Raw genomic sequence first — 24,011 nt, forward strand, 5'->3', positions numbered from 1 at the left:
TGATATTAAATGAGCAAATACATGAATATACATCTTTTAGATACACATTTTGAAAATCTACAATTTAACCAAGCCTGAAAACAAGAGAACATAAAACAACTTATTTACAATTATAAACTTAGAAAAACATAATATTAATAAACAGAGTATGACTGGCAAAATATTGCATTACTGACATATGCTGTAATATTGAAAAAATTAGCATATCAGTAATAATAATATTAAATGAGGAAAATAAATTACAGTAAATCTTAATTGGCACTGGCCTTTTCTAATTTATGAACATCATCAAACTTAGCATTAAATAATTAAAACTAGCAATTCTAGTTTAGTGTAGAAAAAAGGCCACAATAATATTCTAGTACAAAAAAAGTTAATTACAATAATCAAATTGAAATAAGTAAATATATAAGTAGAGTTCATATTAGTAAACAAGCTTTCTTGAAAATATAAAATTATAAACAAGTCCTAAAACATAACTGCACATAAGGAGTAATTTGCTTTAGGTTAATTTAAGAGAAGTAATATGAAAACAGTTCATGAGTAGAAAAGAAATAATCTCGGCGATTAACAAATTACAAGATTAAATTATAGAGCTAATTACAATAACAACAAATTGTAATAATTAAGCACGTAAAATAGGTTGCAGCTGAACGATGACAAAACCTTATATAAGCCACCTGTCGTGAATAAATGGTTTTTAAACTAAACTTGAAATTGAAATGCGTAAAAATGAACTGAATGTTCCACAAATTTTAATGATAAAATAACTGTTTAACGTAATGAATAATGAAAATTGAACTTGCCTGTAGCACACAAATATTAGCAAGAGACGAACTCGTGAATGAAGGTAAATGAATACATACAGTAATCCTGCGCATAGTCCGCAGTGGTGTATCAGGAATGCAGGGGTGAGACGTGGTTTAGAGGTTGAACAGGACATGGCGTCTCAAAAATGTAGCAACGAGTTTGGAGAGATTCTGCATCGATGAAAATGTAATCAGCAGCTCGAGAAGATTCGGCGTCGATAGAATTGGCAGTATGTAGTGATTGAAACACTTTCGACAGAGACGTAATATAGTGAATTTGAAGAATAACTTAACAAAGAAACGAGGCTGGACGAACATAGAAAACTGTGAAATCACGAAAAACTGACGAGTAGAACTAGAGAATATTTTGACAGAGAAATACCGCAACGTTTATGAAGACGAAGAAAGTATTAACATTATACGAGCGAAAGAGAACATCGAAGCCTGGTCCTCCAAGTCTGGAGGACCAGGATCCGCAGAGCGTGAAAGTCAGGACTAGCATGAACAAAGCTGGTGTGGTGAGAGGTAGGGGAAGCGAACGAAGCAATAGATAGAGAGAGTGTGTTGACAACAAGAGTAGTGTCTTAGTGTTAGTATGAGAATGATTAGAGAGAACGTGTGGAATTCGGGAACGAAGACAAAACAAAAATAATTTACAAACAAGCAGACCACTAAAGAATTACGTAAGAGTGATAAAATAATTTCTGAATACGCAAGTTGAAGAAATGACATCAGGGCAAACAAAGAGAAATAGACTTCTAGGAACTATGACAATATTGAAATTGGTTGAGAATAAAAAACACTAAGCCTAATATATACATTAATACTAAACAGCAATGAAATAATGCGTGATAGAAATAAGCTAACACCAATATGATGATGCAATCAGCAAGTCAAACTGGAGACTGAGAGAAATGATATCGAAAACAAACCCAAACAACCTATTTAAAAATACACGTAGATAAGCCTTACAAAAATGCAAAAATAAAATTACCAAGCCTGTAAACTACAAGACTCGACCATAACCTTGAATTCATTGGAATAAAACGACTTTACGCAAACGGCGTAACACAATCTTTTGGACAAAATTTGCAATCTCATTTTTACAGACTTAAGGTTCAATTGTGAAAAGACGTCTGAATTTCTTCTTTAAGTTCAGGAATGATTGTTATGCATTTGCTGTAATTCTTGGACTTTACAAATTCCCAGAGATAAAAGTCACACAATGTAAGATTGCATGACCTTGGTGGCAAATTGTGATCACTGTTGCACAAAATCAGCCATCTATGAAATTTCTGGCATAACAACTCAGTGGTTTTGCACGCCACAAGACAAGTGATACTATCCAGCTGAAAAACCATCTCATCAACATCAAAGCCAAAGTCCATGGCTTCCAACTGAGACCACAAAAATGCTGTTATCATTTCATGATAAGGTACACTGTTGACAATTTCAGCATAACACTCTGAAAACATATGTTTTCACAACAGTTATGCACTTCTGCATTGTATATTTCTCCATCACAATTAACTCACTACTAACTGGAATGTGATTATTACAATATGTACTTCAGAGAGCATTGCCAATCCAATGAAAAAAAAATGGCATGATATTTAAATCCTGCATTAATTTAGAGACATCCTTTAGTTAGTAGACATTTGCAGCAAGTAGGCCTTTTTCTAAATTTGAAACTTCTGTCATCAATATATAAAGCAACAATAATGTCGACTGTATAAGCAGATATTAATTTAAAAGTGCAAAGTAGATTTTAATGAATTATTTTTTGTGATATTTCATAAAACCATATATTATTTTACCTGAATTGGCAGATTTCTAAGGCGACTAAAAAGCATTTTAAGAAATGATCCTTCATAAAAGATCTTGTGTGTGTCAGCTTCTGGTTTAGAATCTGAACTACTACTTTCATCAGATGCAGCATCACTCGTCCAAGCATATGATTTACATGCAGCTACAACTTTTGAATACTGACGAGCAGACTCACTAACATACTGATGGTAACCAGATGCTTCTGAAGCTGGAGCAGATCGCAACTGTGATGGGACAACATTCAGAAAGCTGTAATTAACAAAAACATAATTAACATTATAAGGAAAATCTGACTGTAATTTAAAATTTTCTTATAATAATAATAATAATAATAATAATAATAATAATAATAATAATAAAAAAGCTAGGCTTCAGTTATTAAAAAATATGATAAGCAGGAGAGAAAGAGTAACTGGTCAAAAAAAATTAATACGACAATTAAGTAAAGTTCAAACATTGTACAAGCACTACATAAAGCACATAAAACTTGAACACACACAGCGTAAACAAAACAGTAAAACAGGTGGTTTCTATAAAAAAAAGAAGCAATTTAGTATCTCCTATTAATATTAAAATAAAAATAATAAAAAGAAAATGATTTTAATTTATCAAAAAAATTACAGTTTATTAACATGCTTATTAAAGTAATATGTTTCAATAATTATATTACACAATACACTAGTTACCTCTGAATAATCTTTTCAATATGAGTTGGGGTAAAAGTGCGACTAGTTACTGAAGCAGAATTATGTTTTGAATCTGAACCTGCAACAAAGAGTAATATTCCAAAAACCATTAATGTTAATTAATTTAATTAATATTAATTTCACAGAAAACATTCTCTTGCATACAAATCATGTCTACATTTTCTTGTTTAACCCATTAGGCTTTTTAACCCACCGGGTTGGTGTAATGGTAAACTTGTCGTCTTAAATCAGCTGATTTCGAAGTCAAAGTTCTCAGGTTCAAATCCTAATAAAGGTAGGTTGCTTTTATTTGGATTTGAATACTAATCATGAATACGGTATTCTTTGGTGGTTGGGTTTCAATTAAAATGTCTCAGGAATGGTCGGTCTGAGTTTGTTCAAGACTACAAATTTATCAGTACAATTAAATTACACTGAGAAGTTGCTAATGACTTTAATTGTTGATGCGACTATAAGTAAAAAATATTATTATTTTCTTCTTTATATTATAAAAAAGAGAAATGAATAAAATTAAGGTTTATGAAAGTTTAACATTAAAATTTAATAAAAGATATCTAGTATATTATAAATGAAATAAAACTGCAATGGGGAAAAACAAAAATGCGAAGTATCGTATAATTATTGAAAATTTTGTTTAATGATTATGTGTAATGATATTAAAAAAACTGTAATGATAAAATAATATCAACCCATATTATTGGACAGTAAATTAAGTTTCTTAGTATTTTGAGTCCCAGTAATTTAATTTTAAAGAGCTTCCCTGGTGCTGTCTACTTTTAGTGAATTCAGAGCTTTGTTAGAAACTATTAACAATAATTAGAATCAAGAAACTTACATAAAAATGAATTTTGGAGCTTTTCTAAATTCATATATGCAGTATGTTAGCTGGAGGTAATTTATACAGAAGAATTGAAAAATATAATTTTTAACAAATTAAAAGATAATCTGGTAATATTATAATGATTTAGTAATATTTTGGAATTATCTTTTTTTATGTAACATATCCAAAATTGCATCATTAAATCACCAAAATGGTTATAAAGTAAACAAAAAAACAGCACTTGGTGTTGAAAAAAACAGCACGGTCAGGTGTTGAATAAAATTCTTCTTCTAACCGAGTTCATACATTTAAGAAAATTTACACAACAGCAAAACTATACTGAATGATATACTTTCAGATAAAATATTATAATGGAATTCATAACAAACCAAATAAAGTACGAGATGTCATATTGTAAATGTTTTCTGGTGTTTAATGTCTAATCACAACTGAATAATATTACAGGTCTGGCTATATGACAATAATATTTTTAGGGTATGTAACATACTTAGTCTAAGTAAAACAACTTTTAATAATTTTGTTATGTCTGTTAATTTTATAATATAAAATTATTTATAGATTTTAACAGTAAAATGATAGTGTGATAATATACAAAATATACAGCATATTTTCTGTTACAAAACGAAAATAACTATATGTTATTCCTTTCAGGATTTGGGAAACAGATTGAATCAATTAATATGGTGATATTAATATAATCTGAAATTCACTTTCTATTCCCTCAACAACATACATTATCAATACTTTTGATGGTAAGCACATTTACAACTGTATAATAATTCCAGGAAGACTTTTATTTTTATTATTCAACAGTTCATCAGTGTTCACTCAAGAACATAGGAAAAGTTTCCTATGTTGGAAAAGGTATGTATTGACATAGTTATTTTAGCAGTTTTATTCAAATATATTTTTTTTGTGGGTAAATCTGACAGGACTTTAACAACCAGATGCCTTTCCTGCTGCCAAATAATTTAACAGAGTGAATGAAGTATGGATATTTATAGAATGTAAAGAATGTTCTGCCTGACTAGGATTCAAAGCTAGAATGTTCAGATCCATGAACGATGGAATTGCTATGGTAGCACCTAATCTATTCATAATAACCTAACATAACATAATAAAGAAAGAATTGTTAGGTTCTATGTAAAATGAAAAAAAAATAATGCATACTTACTTAGGGCGATGTTATTGATGAAATACAGATGGCAACATTAATTATAAACATTGGTTTATTACAGTACATAGGTACACAACACAAAAAATATTTAACAAATAAGCAGTATATTTCCTAATTTACTTGCAATCACTTATGAACTGTTTGATTTAAAAACTCACTACAGTACGTACAGTATGTAATGTATTAGAAAACTGTACTACATGTTCAAATTGTACACAGTAATCACCTCAAAAAGGTCAAGAAAACAGCACTACAGAATTAGGTAAACTAAAACTAAAATTACTGTAAAGGTAATTTACAAAATTAACTTACAGTATTTTGTGATTGCATTTATAAAATTTTGTAATTTTTCCTTGTCTTGCTCTTGTTTTTAAATCCCTGAGACGTTCTGCATATTCTTGCATGGCATCTTCAATTTTGCGCTTAAAGATTAAGCTTCTATTCAAAGATGAATCAGCATCTATAAAAACTAAGTCAGATCATGGGATAGTTTAATGCCTTCAGTAACATTTAACAGTTTTCCAGTGATTGTATCTTTTACCGCTTCACTTTCATACTCTATCTGTGCCATTAAATCTTCCAGATCTTGTTCATTAAGTTCTTCTTGTTTGTTTACGAGCTTTTCAATATCTGTGTCGTCTACTTTATCGAACCCATTTTTCTCTACAGAAAGAGCTATCGCTTTCACGCTTTTGGCAACATTTCTGGGGGGGGGGGGTCTTGATGTCGTGCCCTCCAGCGTATCTGTTTGAAGAAGTTTCTTCTAGCAAGACACCGGAGTTGACTGTTTCAGGTCATCTAATGATGACTTGATGTACATAATACAATCAGAAATATTAAATTTCTTACAACATTTTGTATCATTCAGCTCAGAATCAGAATCCATCGCATCTAAAATAATTTTTAAATATTCTTCTTATGTAATATAATTTAAATGATTAAATAATCCCCTGATCCACTGGATGCAATAAAGCGGTAGTCTTTGGCAGCAAAAAAACTACTTTCATTTTGGGAAGAGGTTTGGATTTCCTGTGGATGACTGCGAGCATTGTCTAAGACTAAAAGAGCCTTAAAATCAAGGTTTTTTGAAATTAGATATTTTTCAAATTTGGGTACAAAAACCAACCCATGAAAAGAGAAGCTTAATCCACGATTTTTTATTGGATTGCCAAAAACCTCGCAACAGCATCATATTTCTATTTTTCAATGCATGCAGGTTTTCTGTAAAGCATTAGTGGTTTAATTAAACAATCACCAGCTGCATTTGCACATAGCAAAATTGTTGCTCTTATCTTTTGCTATCTTGAACCATGGCACTGATCATTTATTTTTTAAGATAAAGGTCCTGTCGAGCATTCGTTTCCAAAACAGGCCTGTCTCATCCACATTAAAAATTTGCTCTGGCTTGTATTTATTATCCAAGATGATTTTAAAAATTTTTTTAAAATTTCTGTGGCTACTTTATCTGCTGATGCAGCTTCCCCTACAATTTTTATACTGTGTAAAAATTTCCTGACTTTAAATTTATTAAACCTGCCCTTCTGAAGCTTGGAATGGGGTAACAGCATCAGTTTGGCTCGGCCCTTGATTAAAATGGTTGTACAGTTTCTTAGCTTTTTTATGAATAGATCTACTTATTGGAACCAGTTTTTGATTCTGATCTTCGATTCAAATACTTAGTGCAGTTTTCATTTTATCAGTAGCAGAATCCCTAACTATTTTAACATTTTGAAATGATAAAGTGGCCGCTGAGATCCTAATTTGTTGTTCAAATTTCTTAATGTACTGAGAATACTGAGAAGACCACTGAGTGGTCGATTAATCTACTGCAAACCTTTGAGCAGAAGAAGCTACAGATTCACATACTTTAAGTCTATCCATGATTTAAACTTTTTTAAAGAATGGTATAACTTATTTTACACTCTTTCATTCATTGCTACCTGCTGAAGACACTTTTACAGAAATCAATCCCTTTACACTATAAAAAATACATTTTATTTAAGTTAAAAAACAAAAACCACGCAAAAATACAAAGTAGGCCTATTATTCTGAATATACAGTGAAATAGATTAATGATTGCAATCAGAAAGATCAACGATACTATACTGAATAAAAACACTATTTATTTACAACACGCACACAGTAATAACTGTTATATGACTGATACTTCTGCTCAATTGAGTTACTTTACTGAACTGCTGTAATCTGATACTCTACATGTATAATGTTAACAATTTGTTTATTTATTAGGTGTCCATCATTGAAAAGCAAATAAAATGGAGAAATTTCTCTACTTTACCTTTAAAAACAAATACAGTACTGTACTGTGCAGTACAGTATTTACACTATCGCAGTGTACATTCGTACTATATTATTATTTTTTTAATGTGCAATAATATTTTTATTTTTTAATATCACTGCATAATGTACGTGAATAAGGAAAATTTTAGACGGCAAATAACGAAATTCTGAATACAGGAAACACGAATAAGGAGATTTTACTGTATTGTAAAACAAGAAGGTAAAGAAATAATTACTATCCATTTTCTACTGGAATATCATCTTCAGTCCCTTTAACTCTCAGATGAATATAGTGCTTGTAACTATAACATTTTTGATCTTACAAAAACTGTAAGACCACTGTTTCATCCATAAAACAGTAATAAATTTCATGATTTAATTAATCAAAGATGAAATGTTTTTATTCCATTTCAGGCCTTAGAATAAATTAAAAAATCATAGAATTTTCCCTATTTCATATTTGGAATAGTTTTTTAAATGAAAATATTGAAAAATGATACCATTACATGAAAATATTAGAATCTGGCCTGCTGTTAGTATATGTTAAAATAAAGCAGTTTACCCTACCTAATTCTAATCTAACTCAACCTAACTTGAAGTGTTTTATCAAATAAGGAAAGATTAAATGTCCAGCCTAATCTTGGTTCTAAAATAACATTTTACAATTACCTCTACATACATTCTTTTTATAAAATCAAAACAAAATTGCAATAGATCAAATCTAAAATTACCTGGACTTTCACGGCATCTTTCACGCTCATCTTCTTCATCACTCCAAGATGCAATCTGTGATGCAGAGGCAGTGAAATCAAAATATGTACGCCTATTTATGTATGCCAATACTAAACAATGCAATATATGCTCATTGTTTTTTTCAAGAAGAACCTAGAAAAAAAATGTTAATCATTGGATAGTATTGAAGATAAGATTTTCTTAGAATACAATAAAAAATCTCTAGTTTCTTAAAACAGATAGATATTTTCATTATAAACTGTCTGTCTTTCAGTTCCTCTTCGCTCTCTCTCTCTCTCTCTCTCTATCAGTTTAGTTAATATCATAATATCAAATGTGCAAAATATCAGTAGCATGACTCTGTCAATTTTTATTTGAAATTAATTTAGTTGTTATATTTTAACTGAATAGCTACACAGAAAAGGAAGGATTTACAAATATGCATTTCCGTAAAACACATTATGTAATGAGATTACTAAACTCATGTATAAATTTGTAAGCCATATGTAATTTATGGACACTGATATCATAATAAACCATTATCATTCACTTCAAATATTTTCTAAGCATCATAAAATAAAATATGAGGCGGTATCACACCCCCCCCCTAAAAAAAACGAGAATTATTAATTAAAATTTTTTTAATTTAAGATATCATCTTGAAAACATCAATTTCCTTCAAAATACTGTCCATTAGATGATATGCACTTGTCCAATGGTTTTTCCACTGTTCAAAATATTTTTTTATACTTAACTGTACTAAAGTGTTTCCAGTGACTTTTTCTTAACCTCTTCTACATCCTGAAAACATTTTTCGTTTATGTTTCTTCATTCTTGGAAATAAATCGCAGAGCGCTAAGTTAGGTGAGTAAGGGTGGTGAGAAACTGTTGTCAGGGTGTTTTTCATCAAAAACTGGTTGGTTTTCAATGCTCTATAGCCAGGTGAATTGCCATAATGAAGCAGCCAGTCCCCTGATCATCACAATTCAGGTTGTTTTTTTCCACTGCCTCAAGCAATCCTTCAGCACTTGCAGATAATAATGTTGGTTCATTGTGGTGCCCTAGGGAACAGATTAAACATAAACAACTCCTTGGATGTTGAAAAAAGAAACCATCATGGACTTCACATTTGATTTCACTTTCTGTGCTTTTTTTTTGGTCTGGGCGATGAAGCTGTCTTTCACTGGCTGACTGCTTTTCATTTCAGGTTATGACTTTTTACAAAAAATCCGGTGAGTTTGTGCCTGTTCTTTCAATTCCTGGCATAATCTCAGAGGTTCTCCCTCTGGTCATTGAAAAGCAGCTATGGAACAAACTTTACCACGACATGTCTCATGTTCAAATCTTCAGTTAGGATTCTTTGCATGAACTCTAGGAAATTCCAGATATTTCCTCCCATTCAATGATTGTTCTGTGATCATCAATCATGATGGCATCATGCACTTTTGGTGAACATTTTTGTCTGAGCTGGACATTGAGAGGTGACCCGAACAGGGTTCAATTTCAAATGACATTTGGCCACTTCTGAACAGGAGAAAAATTTTTTAATTCTTGGATTACAGCTTCCTGAAGCTTTTAAACTGTTTCTGCTGCTGTTTTCTTTAACAGGAAACAAAATTTATTGTTGGTATATTGCTCCTTAAAGTTTGACATCGCAAGATTGTCGAGAACTTTGGGAGGGGCTTAAGAGAACAATCACTCTGTTTGCTATGATGGTTTCTCATGAAACCATCAATGGCAAATACAATTTAGTAGGGAAAGAATCTAGTAAATGTACCTTGTGGGAGAGAACAGCACTGCCAACCATATAATCATGCAACCCATTTGCCTACAGAAAATAATTGTTTTTTTTTTTTTGGGTATCCCCACTGTATGGACAGCTTAAAAATAGCAACACAATCTACTAAAATTATCTGATACAACTGAATGTATGTACAATCAACAAATCCAGACATCTTGCTGTTTGGATTTGGCTGAGTCATCGTTTAATCTCAATCAATAATATTTAAGGTTAATGAATTACATTAGTGTTCTCCCTCCTTTCCTTCTTCCTACATAAAATATTTTAATTTTATTTATACCTCTGTGTAATTGTTCTAATAAAATAATCAATATCCCAAAATGACATTTATACACTAAAACAACTTTTTTATAAGAAGAATTTATTCTTGAAGCTCCTAATTTCAGCTTCAGTTTTGTTTATAAATATAAGTAAAATATAGGTAAACAATAGTATTATATGTCAGTTATTTAAAAATACAGTGTTAACTTTGTCTTGAAAAACAATGCAGTGTCTTTGAATGATTAAAATATATTGTGGTATACTAGTAAGAGGATCTACCTTGAACAGTATAGAGGAACTATATAAACATACTTCAACTAAATCAAATGTTAAGAACAAAATTAAATAATGGTATTACAAATGTTTTCTTTAAATGTTAATTAATACTAACTGCTCAACTGTACTGGAAGAAATTAATATTTTAATTATAGAATAAAGTAGATAATATTCTTAAGAAAACAATGATTTTTTGTAGCAAAGTAGAGAAAGTCTCTTTATAGTGAAAACCATCATCTACAAGATATGCATTTTACAAGGATCATTTAGTAATTAGACAAATGGCAACACCAAACTATTAATAAAATAATTGAAACTGTCTGGCATTTAAGTTAGCATCCTGACATAGAAAATATGTTCAAAAAGAATTTCCATTAATATTACCTCTTTCATTTATTTCAACATTTTGGCTTTGCTTGAAACATGTACAGCAGAAGAACAGTGAGCTGTGATATGATTTTTATTTTCTGAAGATGTAATATCAGCCAAAAATTATATGGATGTTAAAACAATATAGTAAAAAGTATATTAACCATGAAAATTTTTATAAATGAAATAAAAATTTTAAATTAATTTTTATAAAAATTTTAATTAATTTTAAATTAAACAAGTGGCACTAATTTTCATCATAGCAGAAAAATGGTGTTAGTTTTGACTTAAATTGTGCAAGACGATGCATAAAAATTTAGCGAATTTCTGAAATTTATAGTTTGAGCTGTTCGATTGATAGTTTGGCACTGCCCATTCCATTATACATACATGATAAGATAAATACCGTAAAGCAAGTTCAACATAGGTTTTAAAATAGTTGACTCAAAATCAGAAAGATACCGAAATCAAATTTGTACAAAACTTAAACAATTTTAGCTATGAAAATCTTTTTTATTTAGATGAAACTTAAATTCAACAGCATCAGCTAATGAATTTAATGCTGATGAATGCATCAGCTGATTAATTTAATGGTCTCACATTACAAACAGTACTTTAGGACTACAAAGGCAAATTTATTACAATTATTTGGAAAAACTCAACAGCAACTACAAGAAATCTTCTAAAATTTCCTTTAATTTAAAAATACAATTAAAACTTACTTCAAAAAGACGAAGAGCTTCAAGACTAATAGGACTGTTTTCATTAAAAGCACAGTCAATGAGAGCCTGTCTTACAGGATAAGTAACAACTTGAGGAAGGTCTGCTTCTCTTGATTCACCAACAGCCCAGTAACTCATCTCTACAAAAAAATAATATATATAGTAGAATCTAAGATATAATAAAAAAAGAATAAAAAAGGAATCTAAGAAACGCCAATAAATCTTCATTTTCTAGTTTGAATAAAACATACCCAAAAAGACATTTCTATTCTATTTTTTTTTTATATAAAATTAAACATGTTGTCTAATGTGTTGCAATTAATAATTAACAAAAATCATCTACACCACATCGACAGAAATTTTTAATTAATAAGATAAATTTTTCAAATGGGCTTAATGTTTAGGAAAATTATGCAGTGAACTGTATATAAATAAAACTTCATTTCATCTATTATCAAGTCATACTCCACCTATCACCTCACTAGATAACACCTAGGGTTTTAACTTGGGACCTAGTCCTATCACAGGTGATCCCTTGACAGTCAACCATGAAAGGTCTTTTAAGGAATACTCCACTAGCTGAACCAAACAAACCAGAGTTCAGACAAGGCAGCACTCATGGTGGGCTGCTACTTATAAGACAACATGCGATTGGAAGCACTGGAATGTCCTAATACCGCACACATTAACAAGAACAATACAAAATCCAAAACCAAAACAAAGCAAATTACCAACATTTTCACACACAATATAAACTCACTCATGTAGTCTGGTAAACTAAAAATAATAACCGACCTAATGGACCAACACAAAATTCTCATCATGGGACTGCAGGAAATAAGAAACACCGACCAGGATGTCATGGAATGTTAAGGATATAGGCTCTACAAAGATATACCTGGGAAGAGAATGACGAAGTAAGTCCCACAGTTTGAACAGGCTTTTTGGTCAGTCTCAAAATAATAAATTTTGTATAAGAATTCACAAGTCACAATCATCAACAATCTCAACACTGTCCTTAAAAACATCTAATAAAAATCTATACCATAATAAACTCCCACGCCTTCACTAATAATAAAAACAAATCTCCAAAAGACCGTAAAGGAACAGAAACATTTTGGGACCTATTCGACTAGACCATTAATAACATCCCCAAAAATCATGTTAAAAATTGATCAACGCCCAACTAGGTGGAGAAAGAAGATACTACTGCGACATCATTGGAAAATGGCCTACCCAAAAGAGAACAAATGAAAACGAACAGACTCACAGATCTCTGCAGAAACAACAACCTTATCTCTAAATCTACATATTTCAGGAGGAAACCTCAAAGAATTCAAAACCTGGAAACACCTCAACTTAACTAAAGGAGAATGGCAACTAGATCATATCTTTATGGACAAACACCACCAAAACAGATCTACAATGTAAAAGTCCTCTGAAGCGTAGACACAGGCACAGATCACTATGTAGACAAAATTAATATTAAATTCACTCCCCAAAGGAAGCAAAAAAAAAACCAAGCCCCCTAAAACTAAAAGAGAAACAGACCCTACCCAACTAATCAAGAATGAAAATTACCAAAAAGCAACTGAAAAAATAACAATAACGAATAAAATTGAAGACCTAGTCAACAACCTTAAGCAAATTGCAGAAGAAATGGCCCCAATAAAACCCTGTAAAAAGTATCAATGGTGGAACAATGAATGCAATGAAACAGTGAAGATGGCTATAACACCAATTCCAAAAATCAGAAATGTCCTTCCAAAAACTTTCTAGTAAAACAAAGAAAAGAAACCACCTGAACCCTACAGAAAATAAAAACTATACAGTCACACTGGAATCAATAGAAGATTTCAACAAAATACATTCAAGAGACTACCACAAAATCTTCAAAAAACAATTCCAAAATTACGAACCTCCAACCCTACTAATGAGCAATGAAAGCCATAAACTGCCCCACAACAATAAAGACATTGCAGAAATCCTAGCTAAATATTTCAACAAAATCCTAAATTGTGAAGAACTGACAACTCCTAAACCTCAACACCAACATTCCAATAAAAACACCCTCTCGCAATAGAAGTCTACCAAGCACTGGGTGAAATGATGAATTACAAAGTGGCAGGAGAAGATAAGATTTTTGCAGAGATCTGGAAACATGCAGGAAAACTAGCAAAAATCGCCCTTCAACAGCTTGTAAACATCCGGATCAAAGAACTACCAGAACAGTGTACGACAGCCCTCATCCACCCCCTGTACAAAAAAGACTAACAACTACAGGAGAATCTCACTCCTGGACACAACATACAAAATTCTTTTAAGAATCATCCTGAACAGGATCAGGTTACAACTTAAGAAAGCAGTAGGATCAGTAGCAGTAGGAACCAGGGAGGTTTCAGACCCTGGAGATGCTGTTCAGACCAGATAATGAGCCTCAAGCTAATAATGGATTTTAACAGAAAGAGAAGCAATGGCATGGTGATAACATTTACAGACTTAAAGAAAGCATACTACTGCATCCACAGAAAATTCCTACTAAAAATTCTAAGACACCTTGGACAACATCCCAAATAAATAAACACGATAAAAGTGACCCTCATAAACAATAAGTCAAAAGTGAAATTCAGAGGCAAACTCTCAGAACCATGTGAGATGAAAATAGGACTACACCAAGGCAACAGACTCTCACTGCTACTATTCAACTGTGCTCTGGAAATGGTAATAAGAGAATAGCTCAAAAAATGCCCCTAAAAAATAAAAATAGGCCAAAAAATCAAAATAAACAGGCTGGCTTTTGCTGATGACTTGACACTACTAGCAAACAACAACAAAGCTAAAATGAAGATATTAGAACTTCAACATTACAAATAAAATTGGCCTCAAAATACCATTCGAATAGAAAAAAATTATACTCCAAAAACCAACTCAAAGAAGTAAACATAAACAGCAATAAAGTCAAAATAGTAACCCAATTTAATACCATGGAGAAATAATAGCAAACAACTTACATGAAAAAACCTCAATCCAAACAAGAAGCAAACTAGCCAAAGCACAAAAATTAACCTCATACACCTATAGTAAAAACACCTATAGTAAAAACTATCAATAAATGCAAAAATAAGATACTACGATACAGTCATAAAACCGGAAGCCACATATGCAGCGGAAATACTCAAAGACTGACAGACTCTAGAAATCGAAAGAACTGGAAGAACCTGCATCAATAAAAAGTACCAGAAAAACAGGCAGTGTGTATCATCAACACATTGTAAATAACAAAGTTGTGTAAAAAGAGTTAGAACCCATCACTAATACCGTGCATAAGAGGACACTAGGATTCTTTGGGCACATCATGAGGATGCAAGATACGACACTTCTGAAACAGCTGGTAACAATACAATCGTGGCTCACAAAGACCAAGACAAGATGCAGATGGATCAGAGAAATAAGAGAGGATGTGAAGGAAATTTGCCTCACACCAGAAGACACCACTAACAAGATAAAATTAAATGAAAAAATTAAGAGCAGAAACACTCACTTCACACTCACAGGAAAGAAACTAACAAAACAAACATTTTCAACACCAGAAAGGGCATGGACCACAAGAACATGCCCTTTCTGGTCATTGGAATGTATGAAAAAGTACTGAGAAGACTGGAAGACCCGAACAATCTTTGAAAAGACTTGGACAATGGACTGACTAAAGTGATTTTATGCGGCCATAAAAGATGAAAATAAATTTTTCTAATTCATGGGTTCATCAATTATAAAATATTAAGTCAGGTATACATTATCATTACTAAATGTAAATACAACTAACTAGCTGATCATTACAATTGTAATAAATTAAAAAACAGTACTTCTTCTTTACAATAAATATCACTATCATATTAATAACACTGTGGAACAAAATTAACTTTTTTTTTGGTATAAGGAACAAAATATGTGATCTTAATAGAACTTTTCATGATGTATTCAGATATTTAAATAGCTTTTCTCCTTCACCAACTGGTTTTTTGTGTGCATAGGTAAACTTAAAAAAAAATGTAAGAATTTACACGCATTCAGGGAATTATTCAACTTGCCTAAAATCTGTTAGTTGTTATTTTCCTTTTGTGTTTGGCATCTGGAACATCCTTCTTTAGTGTCTCTCTAGCAGGTTCTTTAGCTGTGGGTTTTATTATTGGTACCTATTTTCCATGACTGAGATTTGCTGGTAAAATGGTAAAAGCATTCCCTCTCATCATTGATGAGATTGTTCATAGAAAAATTTAAGCGTGAAATGGACTTTTAAGGTCATATTACCCACCATATGTTTGTACACCTGTAATAGTTAACCTACAATGTCATGGTATTTGCAGGATTTCTGTTATGAATCCCTCATACATAACAGAAGTTATCAGGATAATTTATGCACTTCATTGGCATATTTATTCATTAACACAACACATATGACACAGTCACTGAAAATATGAATAAATCATTATGCATATACAGCTATTGCCTTCAAAATGTTATGTTTGTATCCAATTTCCTGTTAGAAATCATTTAAAATATTATTTTATGTATACAAGTCAACCCTAAAAAACATGCATAGAATTCTGCAAAAGAATTTTTCAAAAATGTTATTAAAAAAAAAAAACTGTGGGAGATGGAAAAAAATTCTAATTGCATTTTTGAATTCAAGATAAAAGTTACATTAGGAACACAATAAATCTTTCATGTGCCCAAAAAGTGTTTATAAGTGTAATTTTTTTTTTTTTTTTAAAGTTAAATTAAGAATCAAGAATAAATATGGTCCAAGGATGGAAAGATTTCTCTACTAATAATTTTAATACCCTATTAAGACTTTTTTATTATTAATAAATATACAAAAAAAATTTTTCATTATTTAATAATACAATTTAATAACACTTTTTATATCAAATTTAGTTTGTAACTGATAAAAAAAAACAGGTTAGGAAATGTTTCATTTTGGAGTTAGAGCTTGTAAAAATGTTCATCTTTATTTCATCTCAAGGATAAAATGAAGCCACACTAAATTCTTAGAGCTTAAATTAAGAGGAGTAAATCTGATGAAACCATCAGCTTTTACCCTGAAATATTTAATTAACATGTTTCAGAATTATCTCTAGTAAGTTTTGAGAAAATTATTATAAAACACAATTTTTTAGTTTTGACATATAACTTCATTAAATTGCTAGAAAACAAATAAAATTTTACAGTAAATTTAAAAGAGAATCTAATTCCGAGAAAATCTGTGTGTAACATCAATTGAATATGAAGAAAATTTTAAGAAATATGACTTTTATTAAAAACAAAAGAGCCCAAAAATCGAAAATATCTAGAAATAATATCAATTATTTTTTGTTTCTTTTCTTATGAATTATTTAAATTATCTATTATTACTTTTATTAACACTTTAGTGCTGAGCGTGTTTAAAACATTAAATTGAGGTTATTTATTCAGTTAAACCATCATAAAATAATACATTTAAAAAATGAACATTGATTTAAAAAAAATTCAAAATTCTTTTGTAATAAAAATGATAAATAATTTTAAATAACTTCTTGATTATTCTTATGACAAATTAATTTAAAAAAATAAAATATTAAGCCAACCTTTCATAAGTGCAGATGCAGTGACCATTTTGAAACATTTTGCAATCACTGAAAGCGATAAAACATCAGCAAGATCTTCAACTGGAAACATTTCCTGGAAGAAATGTGTTCGTATTGCTGATGCCAAGGCATCAGCAATTCCTGGTTCTGCTTCTTTTATAATCTAAATAATAAAATACAAATTATGACACACAATGTACTTTGACCTAATCTATTCATTTCTGCTCTAGAAAACAGTTAATGCACACATTTGATTTTGAAAAAAGCTGCATAAAATAAAAATTTTATAAAATATATTTCCCTATATCAAGATTTTAACCACCAAAGTTTAGCCTATTATAATACAATAAAAATTAATTACATTACATTAAACATTGATTTAATTCTTATGACACAAAAAATGTTTGTCCCCCTTAATCAGGTTATTGCCAAAGCAATGGTACTCTCATCTGATTAGTTAAGTATTATTTATAATTGCGCAACTCTTTACATAAGTATTCCAATAAATAGTCAACTCTTATCTTACTAATCATCCATTGATTTATATGTAACAGATGATCACATTTAACATCTCACTTGGAAAAATCAACCATCTAATACTACATTATAATTATATTTATGTATATATAAAAATTAAAAAAAAATGTATATTACAATAATTTTATTAGGTCTGTACTATTTTTAATAGTTAAAATTTTTCCAAAAACACAAAAAAACAGCCAGGCTACTGAGGCTGTTATAAATGTAAAATGAGGATAGAAGGAAGAGGAAAAAATTTGGTGGATGGTGTGAAATGACATGAAAGGTTGGATAAATTTTATAAAGGCAACTTTGAGTCAGACCTTGTTTTAAAAGACGCTGACTCAAGTAAAACTTCTCACCTGGTCACAAAAGTCAAACCATGTGAAGAATGCAAAAGCCTCTCGACAACCTTCAGAAGAAGCAACTATATCTAATGACACGGGTACATCTAACCTGTAATTAAAAATCTTTCGTTATTCAATAAATAAAATATAGAAAAAATAAAACCTAATCAAAATACTCCTTCTAACAGAAAATTCACGTTCTTTGCTATAGGTGAACATTTATTAAAATACGTTATTTAAAATCTAATTAGCAGACAGCTTTTTGGTCATTGTCAATAGGATGCTGACAAAGATATTTCAAGTTGTATATATTATTTATAATAAAAGCTTTACACTAATACATATTGTCTTAATAAAATGTTTTGTTTTAATAATAATAATTATTATTTATAGTTACTACTATTAAAATTGAATTAACAAACATTAAAATTTCATTAAAAATAAATATCTACTACTTCAGTTTTAGATAAATGTTAATCTAATGAAAGATTAGTAAAATGGTTTAAAACTGACATTTTATCAATGCACACAATATTAAAACATACTCAAGATTGCAGAGGATGTGATACAAGTGTACTGCTATTTGTTAATTTACTTTTTTTTAACCTGATGATATAATCCTGAAACACTTCAAGTCATTTAAGCATGATGCAAGATGAATTCATACAATGTGGTTAAGGTTTTATAATAAAAACTGCCTCTTAAGACACAATATCACCAAATAATTCTATTTGGTGATATATTCATAGCATTATACTTTTTAAATATGCTTACATGTAAATGTTTTCCTTACCAATATTTTGGAATGTTTTCTAATTGGTAAATATAAACACCTAATATTATAAAACACAAGTTGTCGTTCTAAGAACTCCAAATTTGTAATAGCTGAGCCAAAAAAAAGGTGTTGAATGATAAGGTAAACAATGTTCTCATCCTATTCTTTTACCCCTTCAGACTGACATAGAGTTTTGTATTGGTAAGCATTACATTTTAGTGTTTAGCTGATTACTAACCTGAATATTAGAACATTTATACATAACAAAAAAATACAGGGTATTGGGCGAGGAAACCCTCATTTCCTAAAACTGTAAATTTTATGCAATTTATTAGTGGCATAACAAAGTTACTGCAAACTAAAAAAAAACGGTTTTCAGACAACAAATATTTCAGTTTTACTTGGGATATCAGGAAAACTGCTGGAGATGCAGTTCTGGAATCCATTTTATTCAATTTTTCAAGTCAAAAACCATTAATTTTATCCCTCAATTAACGTCCTAAAAATTTCAGTAAAAGATTTCATCGGGGGAGCTGAATTCCGAGCGAAATCTTTTGCTAGCCGTAACTCGCTAACAAAGCATTTCTAGACTTATGTTTATATGAAATTTTTTCATTATTTTAATGAGAGGAATACATCTGTACATATATAAATTTTCAAAATATAATTTTATGTTCTGTAAAAATAACTTTCTGAAAGTAGTAATATTTAAAATAATCCACATAGCCATTTTTTGGTAGATTTCATAAGAAATCTACCTATTGTAATGAGTATCATGATTGGACTTCCAGAAAATGTTGACTTATCTTTGCATTTTACATCCCCTAGATCCTAAAACCATAGTCAATTCAAAAGTTTATATATACATTTATTAGTTTATATATACCAAAAAAAAAATTAATCTATATATTCCACTTTCTTGGGGACACGATAACTGCTGTAATTTTCTGCCAATCACTTTCGAATTAGTACATAAATGACCCAAAATTTTGGATGAGTTTGTTAATGGGCAAAATCAGATCATAGGGGTGTGAATGGGGGGGGGGGGGCTTTTTTGAATAAACAAAATATTGCTACAACTGTTTTAAGTATCAAATTCATTTAAAGATCCTACTATTCTTTGGATAAGGGCCTAAAACTTATTTATGTTTTTTGATATCACCAATTGGCCCAGGGGATGGAAAATGGGGTTTCGAAGACAAAAAAAATCTTACCTCCCTTAATAGGCACAGTATTGAATTGGTTTAAAGTGGTCGTTAGTCTACTAAACATTACCTAAAACCTTTTTCTGAAACAATTTTTGATATGACCAACCCTTATGGCAAGGGATGGCCAAAATGCTGCTGGAATTATAAGAAGATGGGCTTGTTGTATTCTAAACATGTGAAACTTTTTTTTCACATGCAACCATTGTTATATGGAGTAAATTTGAAGTTTTTCTTAACTTTAAGGTGGACATTTTTTTATCCTCTACTTATAACCAGTAAAATCTACCTCTGCCTTCTGGCATGCCAAAAGGGATTTTTTTTTTTATTACTCTTCATAACAAGCTGTAATTCCAATATTAATCTGGCATAATCTAGCCAAGATGATTCTAAATCAGTACTAATCCATCAACACATTAAATCCATGAACTATTGAATATTCGTAATATGGATAATCAAATTTAGTAAAATGTAACTATATTCTTACTTGAATAAACATAGTAACTAAACAGAATACTAATTTACCCCCAGCTAACATGAAGTTCATCAATTTGATTAGGATCAGTTACACCAGGAATATCTGCATAAAGAGAACAAAGCTTTGATACGACTGTCAAACACAATTGTGAATTTTCTAGAAGACAATTAGCTAATTTAGCATCTGGTAATGACACTAAAAGCATTATACCTTGACATGCTTTTACTCTTACTCTTGAATCCTGCAACAAAAAATGGAAATATATTAATAATACCTAGAATTGTTGTAATTTAACTCAATACTAACATTAAACTTAAATTGTAAAAAAAAGATTTAAATTAATTAAATTAATTACAATTATGTAATTGTAAATTATTACGTTCAGTGTTAAGTTTTTCATTTTATTACACTACCATCTACTTTTTTTTACCATTTATTAGCTTAATTAATTTTAACATTTTTAAAATGAAAACTGTAATAAAATAAATAACAAGTAAATGTATCTTTTTAAAAGTTAAAAACTGCATTAATAAAATTTGTGAAAAAAGCTGTTTAAAATACCATAATCTTCTTTAATTAAACTAAAAAAATAAACTAAAATTCATTTACAATGTATAAATTTAAAACTGAATTGCACAAGACTGGGAACCCTTATCTGATGTTTCCTGTCTGAAATTTCAAATAAAGGTTTTTGGGGAAGGTGTGTGTAACTTTTTGCTTTTATTTAAATTTCTAGAAATATCATTGTTAAAATAATTAAAAAGAATTTTTTTTAAATATGCACACTGAATGAGTAAATGCCAAAAATTAAATTTTTGTCAAGAGCAGCTGGCCATTAATAAATATTTCAAGTAATAAATAGTCTACAATACTCTAGACATTAAATACGTGCATTTCAATGATTCTTCAAGTTTTGTTAAAATAAGTTGTCCTTCATGCATAATATTTTCAAATAAGACAGAAATGAAGATAATGATGATAAATAAAAAAAAAACCATTACTACGTAAAAAAATGGTCCTTTCTGTTTTAAATTTGTATGTTTGTAAGTTAGCATGAAAATAAAATATTTCTTAGCAATCATTTACAGTTGCAATTTTATCTGTAAATATACTACTACAAAGTGCAGCTGAAATGTAATGTACACTGACATAATGGTAGAATAAAATGTCACAAAAAGCGACAGATGCTGCCATCTTGTACTTTCATTTCCCTATTACTATCATTTCAAAACTAGGTGACCCATGCTATTTTCATCATCAGTTGCTGTTGTTATGGAATCGAGTATGTCTAATACTATCAACATTCCTAAAACAAAGTCAATGATTGTATTTTTAATGGCAGAAAAAGTGAATGCTAGTGACTTTCATCACTGTGTAACAGCTTGTGGTGATAAAACTGTTGAATGAAATAATGTGTAGCAATAAAATTTCGTAAATCAGAATCTGATAGGGCAATACTGAGGATGAACTTTGCAGTGGTCGACCAAATTCTATGACTAATGAGAAGCATTAAAAGGAGGAAGATGAATTGATTCAAAATGGCTGTCCCATCACACAACAATGTATCACCAACCATAGGTAGGCATACTGAAAAACAAGTAAAACACATTGTTGCACAACTGGGATATACAAAATCTGTTTATGGTGGGTGCCACACAAACTCGCAGAAAAGAATAAATAACAAAAGGAATGTTGTGAAAAGCTTCTGAAACATTGTCATCATGGAGATTCTTTTCAGTACTGAATGTGATGGGAAACAAAACTTGGGTGTATAATTACAACCCAAAAGAACATCAAAGCATGGAATAGTGGAACTATGTTTCACCACAATAAAAAATATTCAAAACACAATCCTCTATAAAAAAAAATCTCTAGACAGTGTTCTGGGATTCCAAACACACCTTACATGACTACCAAGAAGCTGAGTTGACATCTCAAACCCCGTAGCGGAAGACACCCACCTTGTAACGATGCGCCATATCCCCCCCCCGATGGGCTTTAACAGAATTCATCTTTTTGATCCTCTAACTGATTACATCTCTCAGTCATCAGCCAGGACTCAGTTGGGATCCCACCAATGTAAATGCCTCGGTAAACATTCAGTGAACTGTTGACTCAGCCTTTGCCTTCGCTGTAGGTTTCTTTTGGACACCTCTTTTTTGTCCTACATCGTTGCCCTCTGAACTGGCTAATCAAGTTCATGGAAGCACAAACCCCGTGCCTAGCTCACACTTGTTTGACTGTCACTTATAATAAGTGACTGTCAACAGTCAGTAAGACTGACTGTTATAAGTGACTGTATAAGTCACTTATTATAAGTGACTGTAAATGTCTCATACTTCAGAATTGAATGATTTTAAATGAGCAATAAAGCATACCACGGAAAGTGTAGATTGCAACAATGGTAATTTGAATCTAATTCCCTTAGCTGATCGCAAATGATCAAGTTTGAACCTCGTAAATTTATTACAACTACTACGGACTCTGGTCTGATCCACCAGGGAGTTGAGGACAGACCTCCTTCTCCCAATCGGCTCCATTACAGAATCCCGAGTGAAATTTACTTTATCACATTCTGAGATCACTGTTGGCAAAACAGTGCTACTACATCTTATGGCTGCATGGACTACCATGCCCTCAGCAGTGCAGTCCCCCATTGCCAACAACGGCTCTGCTACTTGACTTTCCCAATTATGTAAAAAATTAACCGAGGCTCGCTGCCAATGCGTCTACCTCTCGCCAATTAACTGTCCAGGCAGAACCCTAGCCACTTGGGATACTGTTCTGCTTAGAGCAGTATCCCGTTGTCCTACGCTGTGTGAGGAAACGGAGGAAGCCAGCAAGAATGGACCACTCTCTGCAGTTCTTTCAATTGACCCTCAGATCCAGTAAGGAATTAACTCTCTCAAGTTCCCTAACAACTCTGGTACACATTCAGCCTCGTACCGGAGACAAACATAGGAGGACATGGTCCACAGTGTCATCAATCAACTATACAATCTGGACAAAGGCTCAAATCAACCAAATCAAATCTATCCAATCTGTCCCTAAAGCCACTGTGTCCTAACAGAAATTGTTATATTCTGAATGGGGGAAACCCACTTAATTGCTTGCAAACCTCTAACATCTGGGTGTATACCATGCATATACTGACCAGTAAAAGATTCATTCCACCTAATTTGACAAGAATCAAAACCTTCATCTTCAATTTCTTGCATACGCCCTGGGAGAAGACCTTCC

The 24,011-nt window shown here is 31.0% G+C and overlaps 1 protein-coding gene across 3 annotated transcripts in view; it reads right to left on the reverse strand.

Annotated features, from left to right (window-relative positions):
* LOC142325472 (FHF complex subunit HOOK interacting protein 2A-like) overlaps nucleotides 1-24,011 on the reverse strand; it is a 70,848-nt gene that overhangs the window by 11,969 nt on the left and 34,868 nt on the right. For all 3 annotated transcript variants that reach the window (XM_075367282.1, XM_075367281.1, XM_075367283.1), the window contains 7 exons: nucleotides 20,819-21,012; nucleotides 18,329-18,422; nucleotides 17,448-17,610; nucleotides 11,824-11,963; nucleotides 8,394-8,547; nucleotides 3,323-3,401; nucleotides 2,627-2,885 (listed from right to left, as the gene is read on the reverse strand). In XM_075367282.1, coding sequence (XP_075223397.1) covers nucleotides 2,627-2,885; nucleotides 3,323-3,401; nucleotides 8,394-8,547; nucleotides 11,824-11,963; nucleotides 17,448-17,610; nucleotides 18,329-18,422; nucleotides 20,819-21,012 — 1,083 coding nt within the window. The remainder of the gene's footprint in view (nucleotides 1-2,626; nucleotides 2,886-3,322; nucleotides 3,402-8,393; nucleotides 8,548-11,823; nucleotides 11,964-17,447; nucleotides 17,611-18,328; nucleotides 18,423-20,818; nucleotides 21,013-24,011) is intronic.

The sequence above is a fragment of the Lycorma delicatula genome, chromosome 5 (genome assembly GCF_047948215.1).
Source record: "Lycorma delicatula isolate Av1 chromosome 5, ASM4794821v1, whole genome shotgun sequence".
Taxonomy (NCBI): domain Eukaryota; kingdom Metazoa; phylum Arthropoda; class Insecta; order Hemiptera; family Fulgoridae; genus Lycorma; species Lycorma delicatula.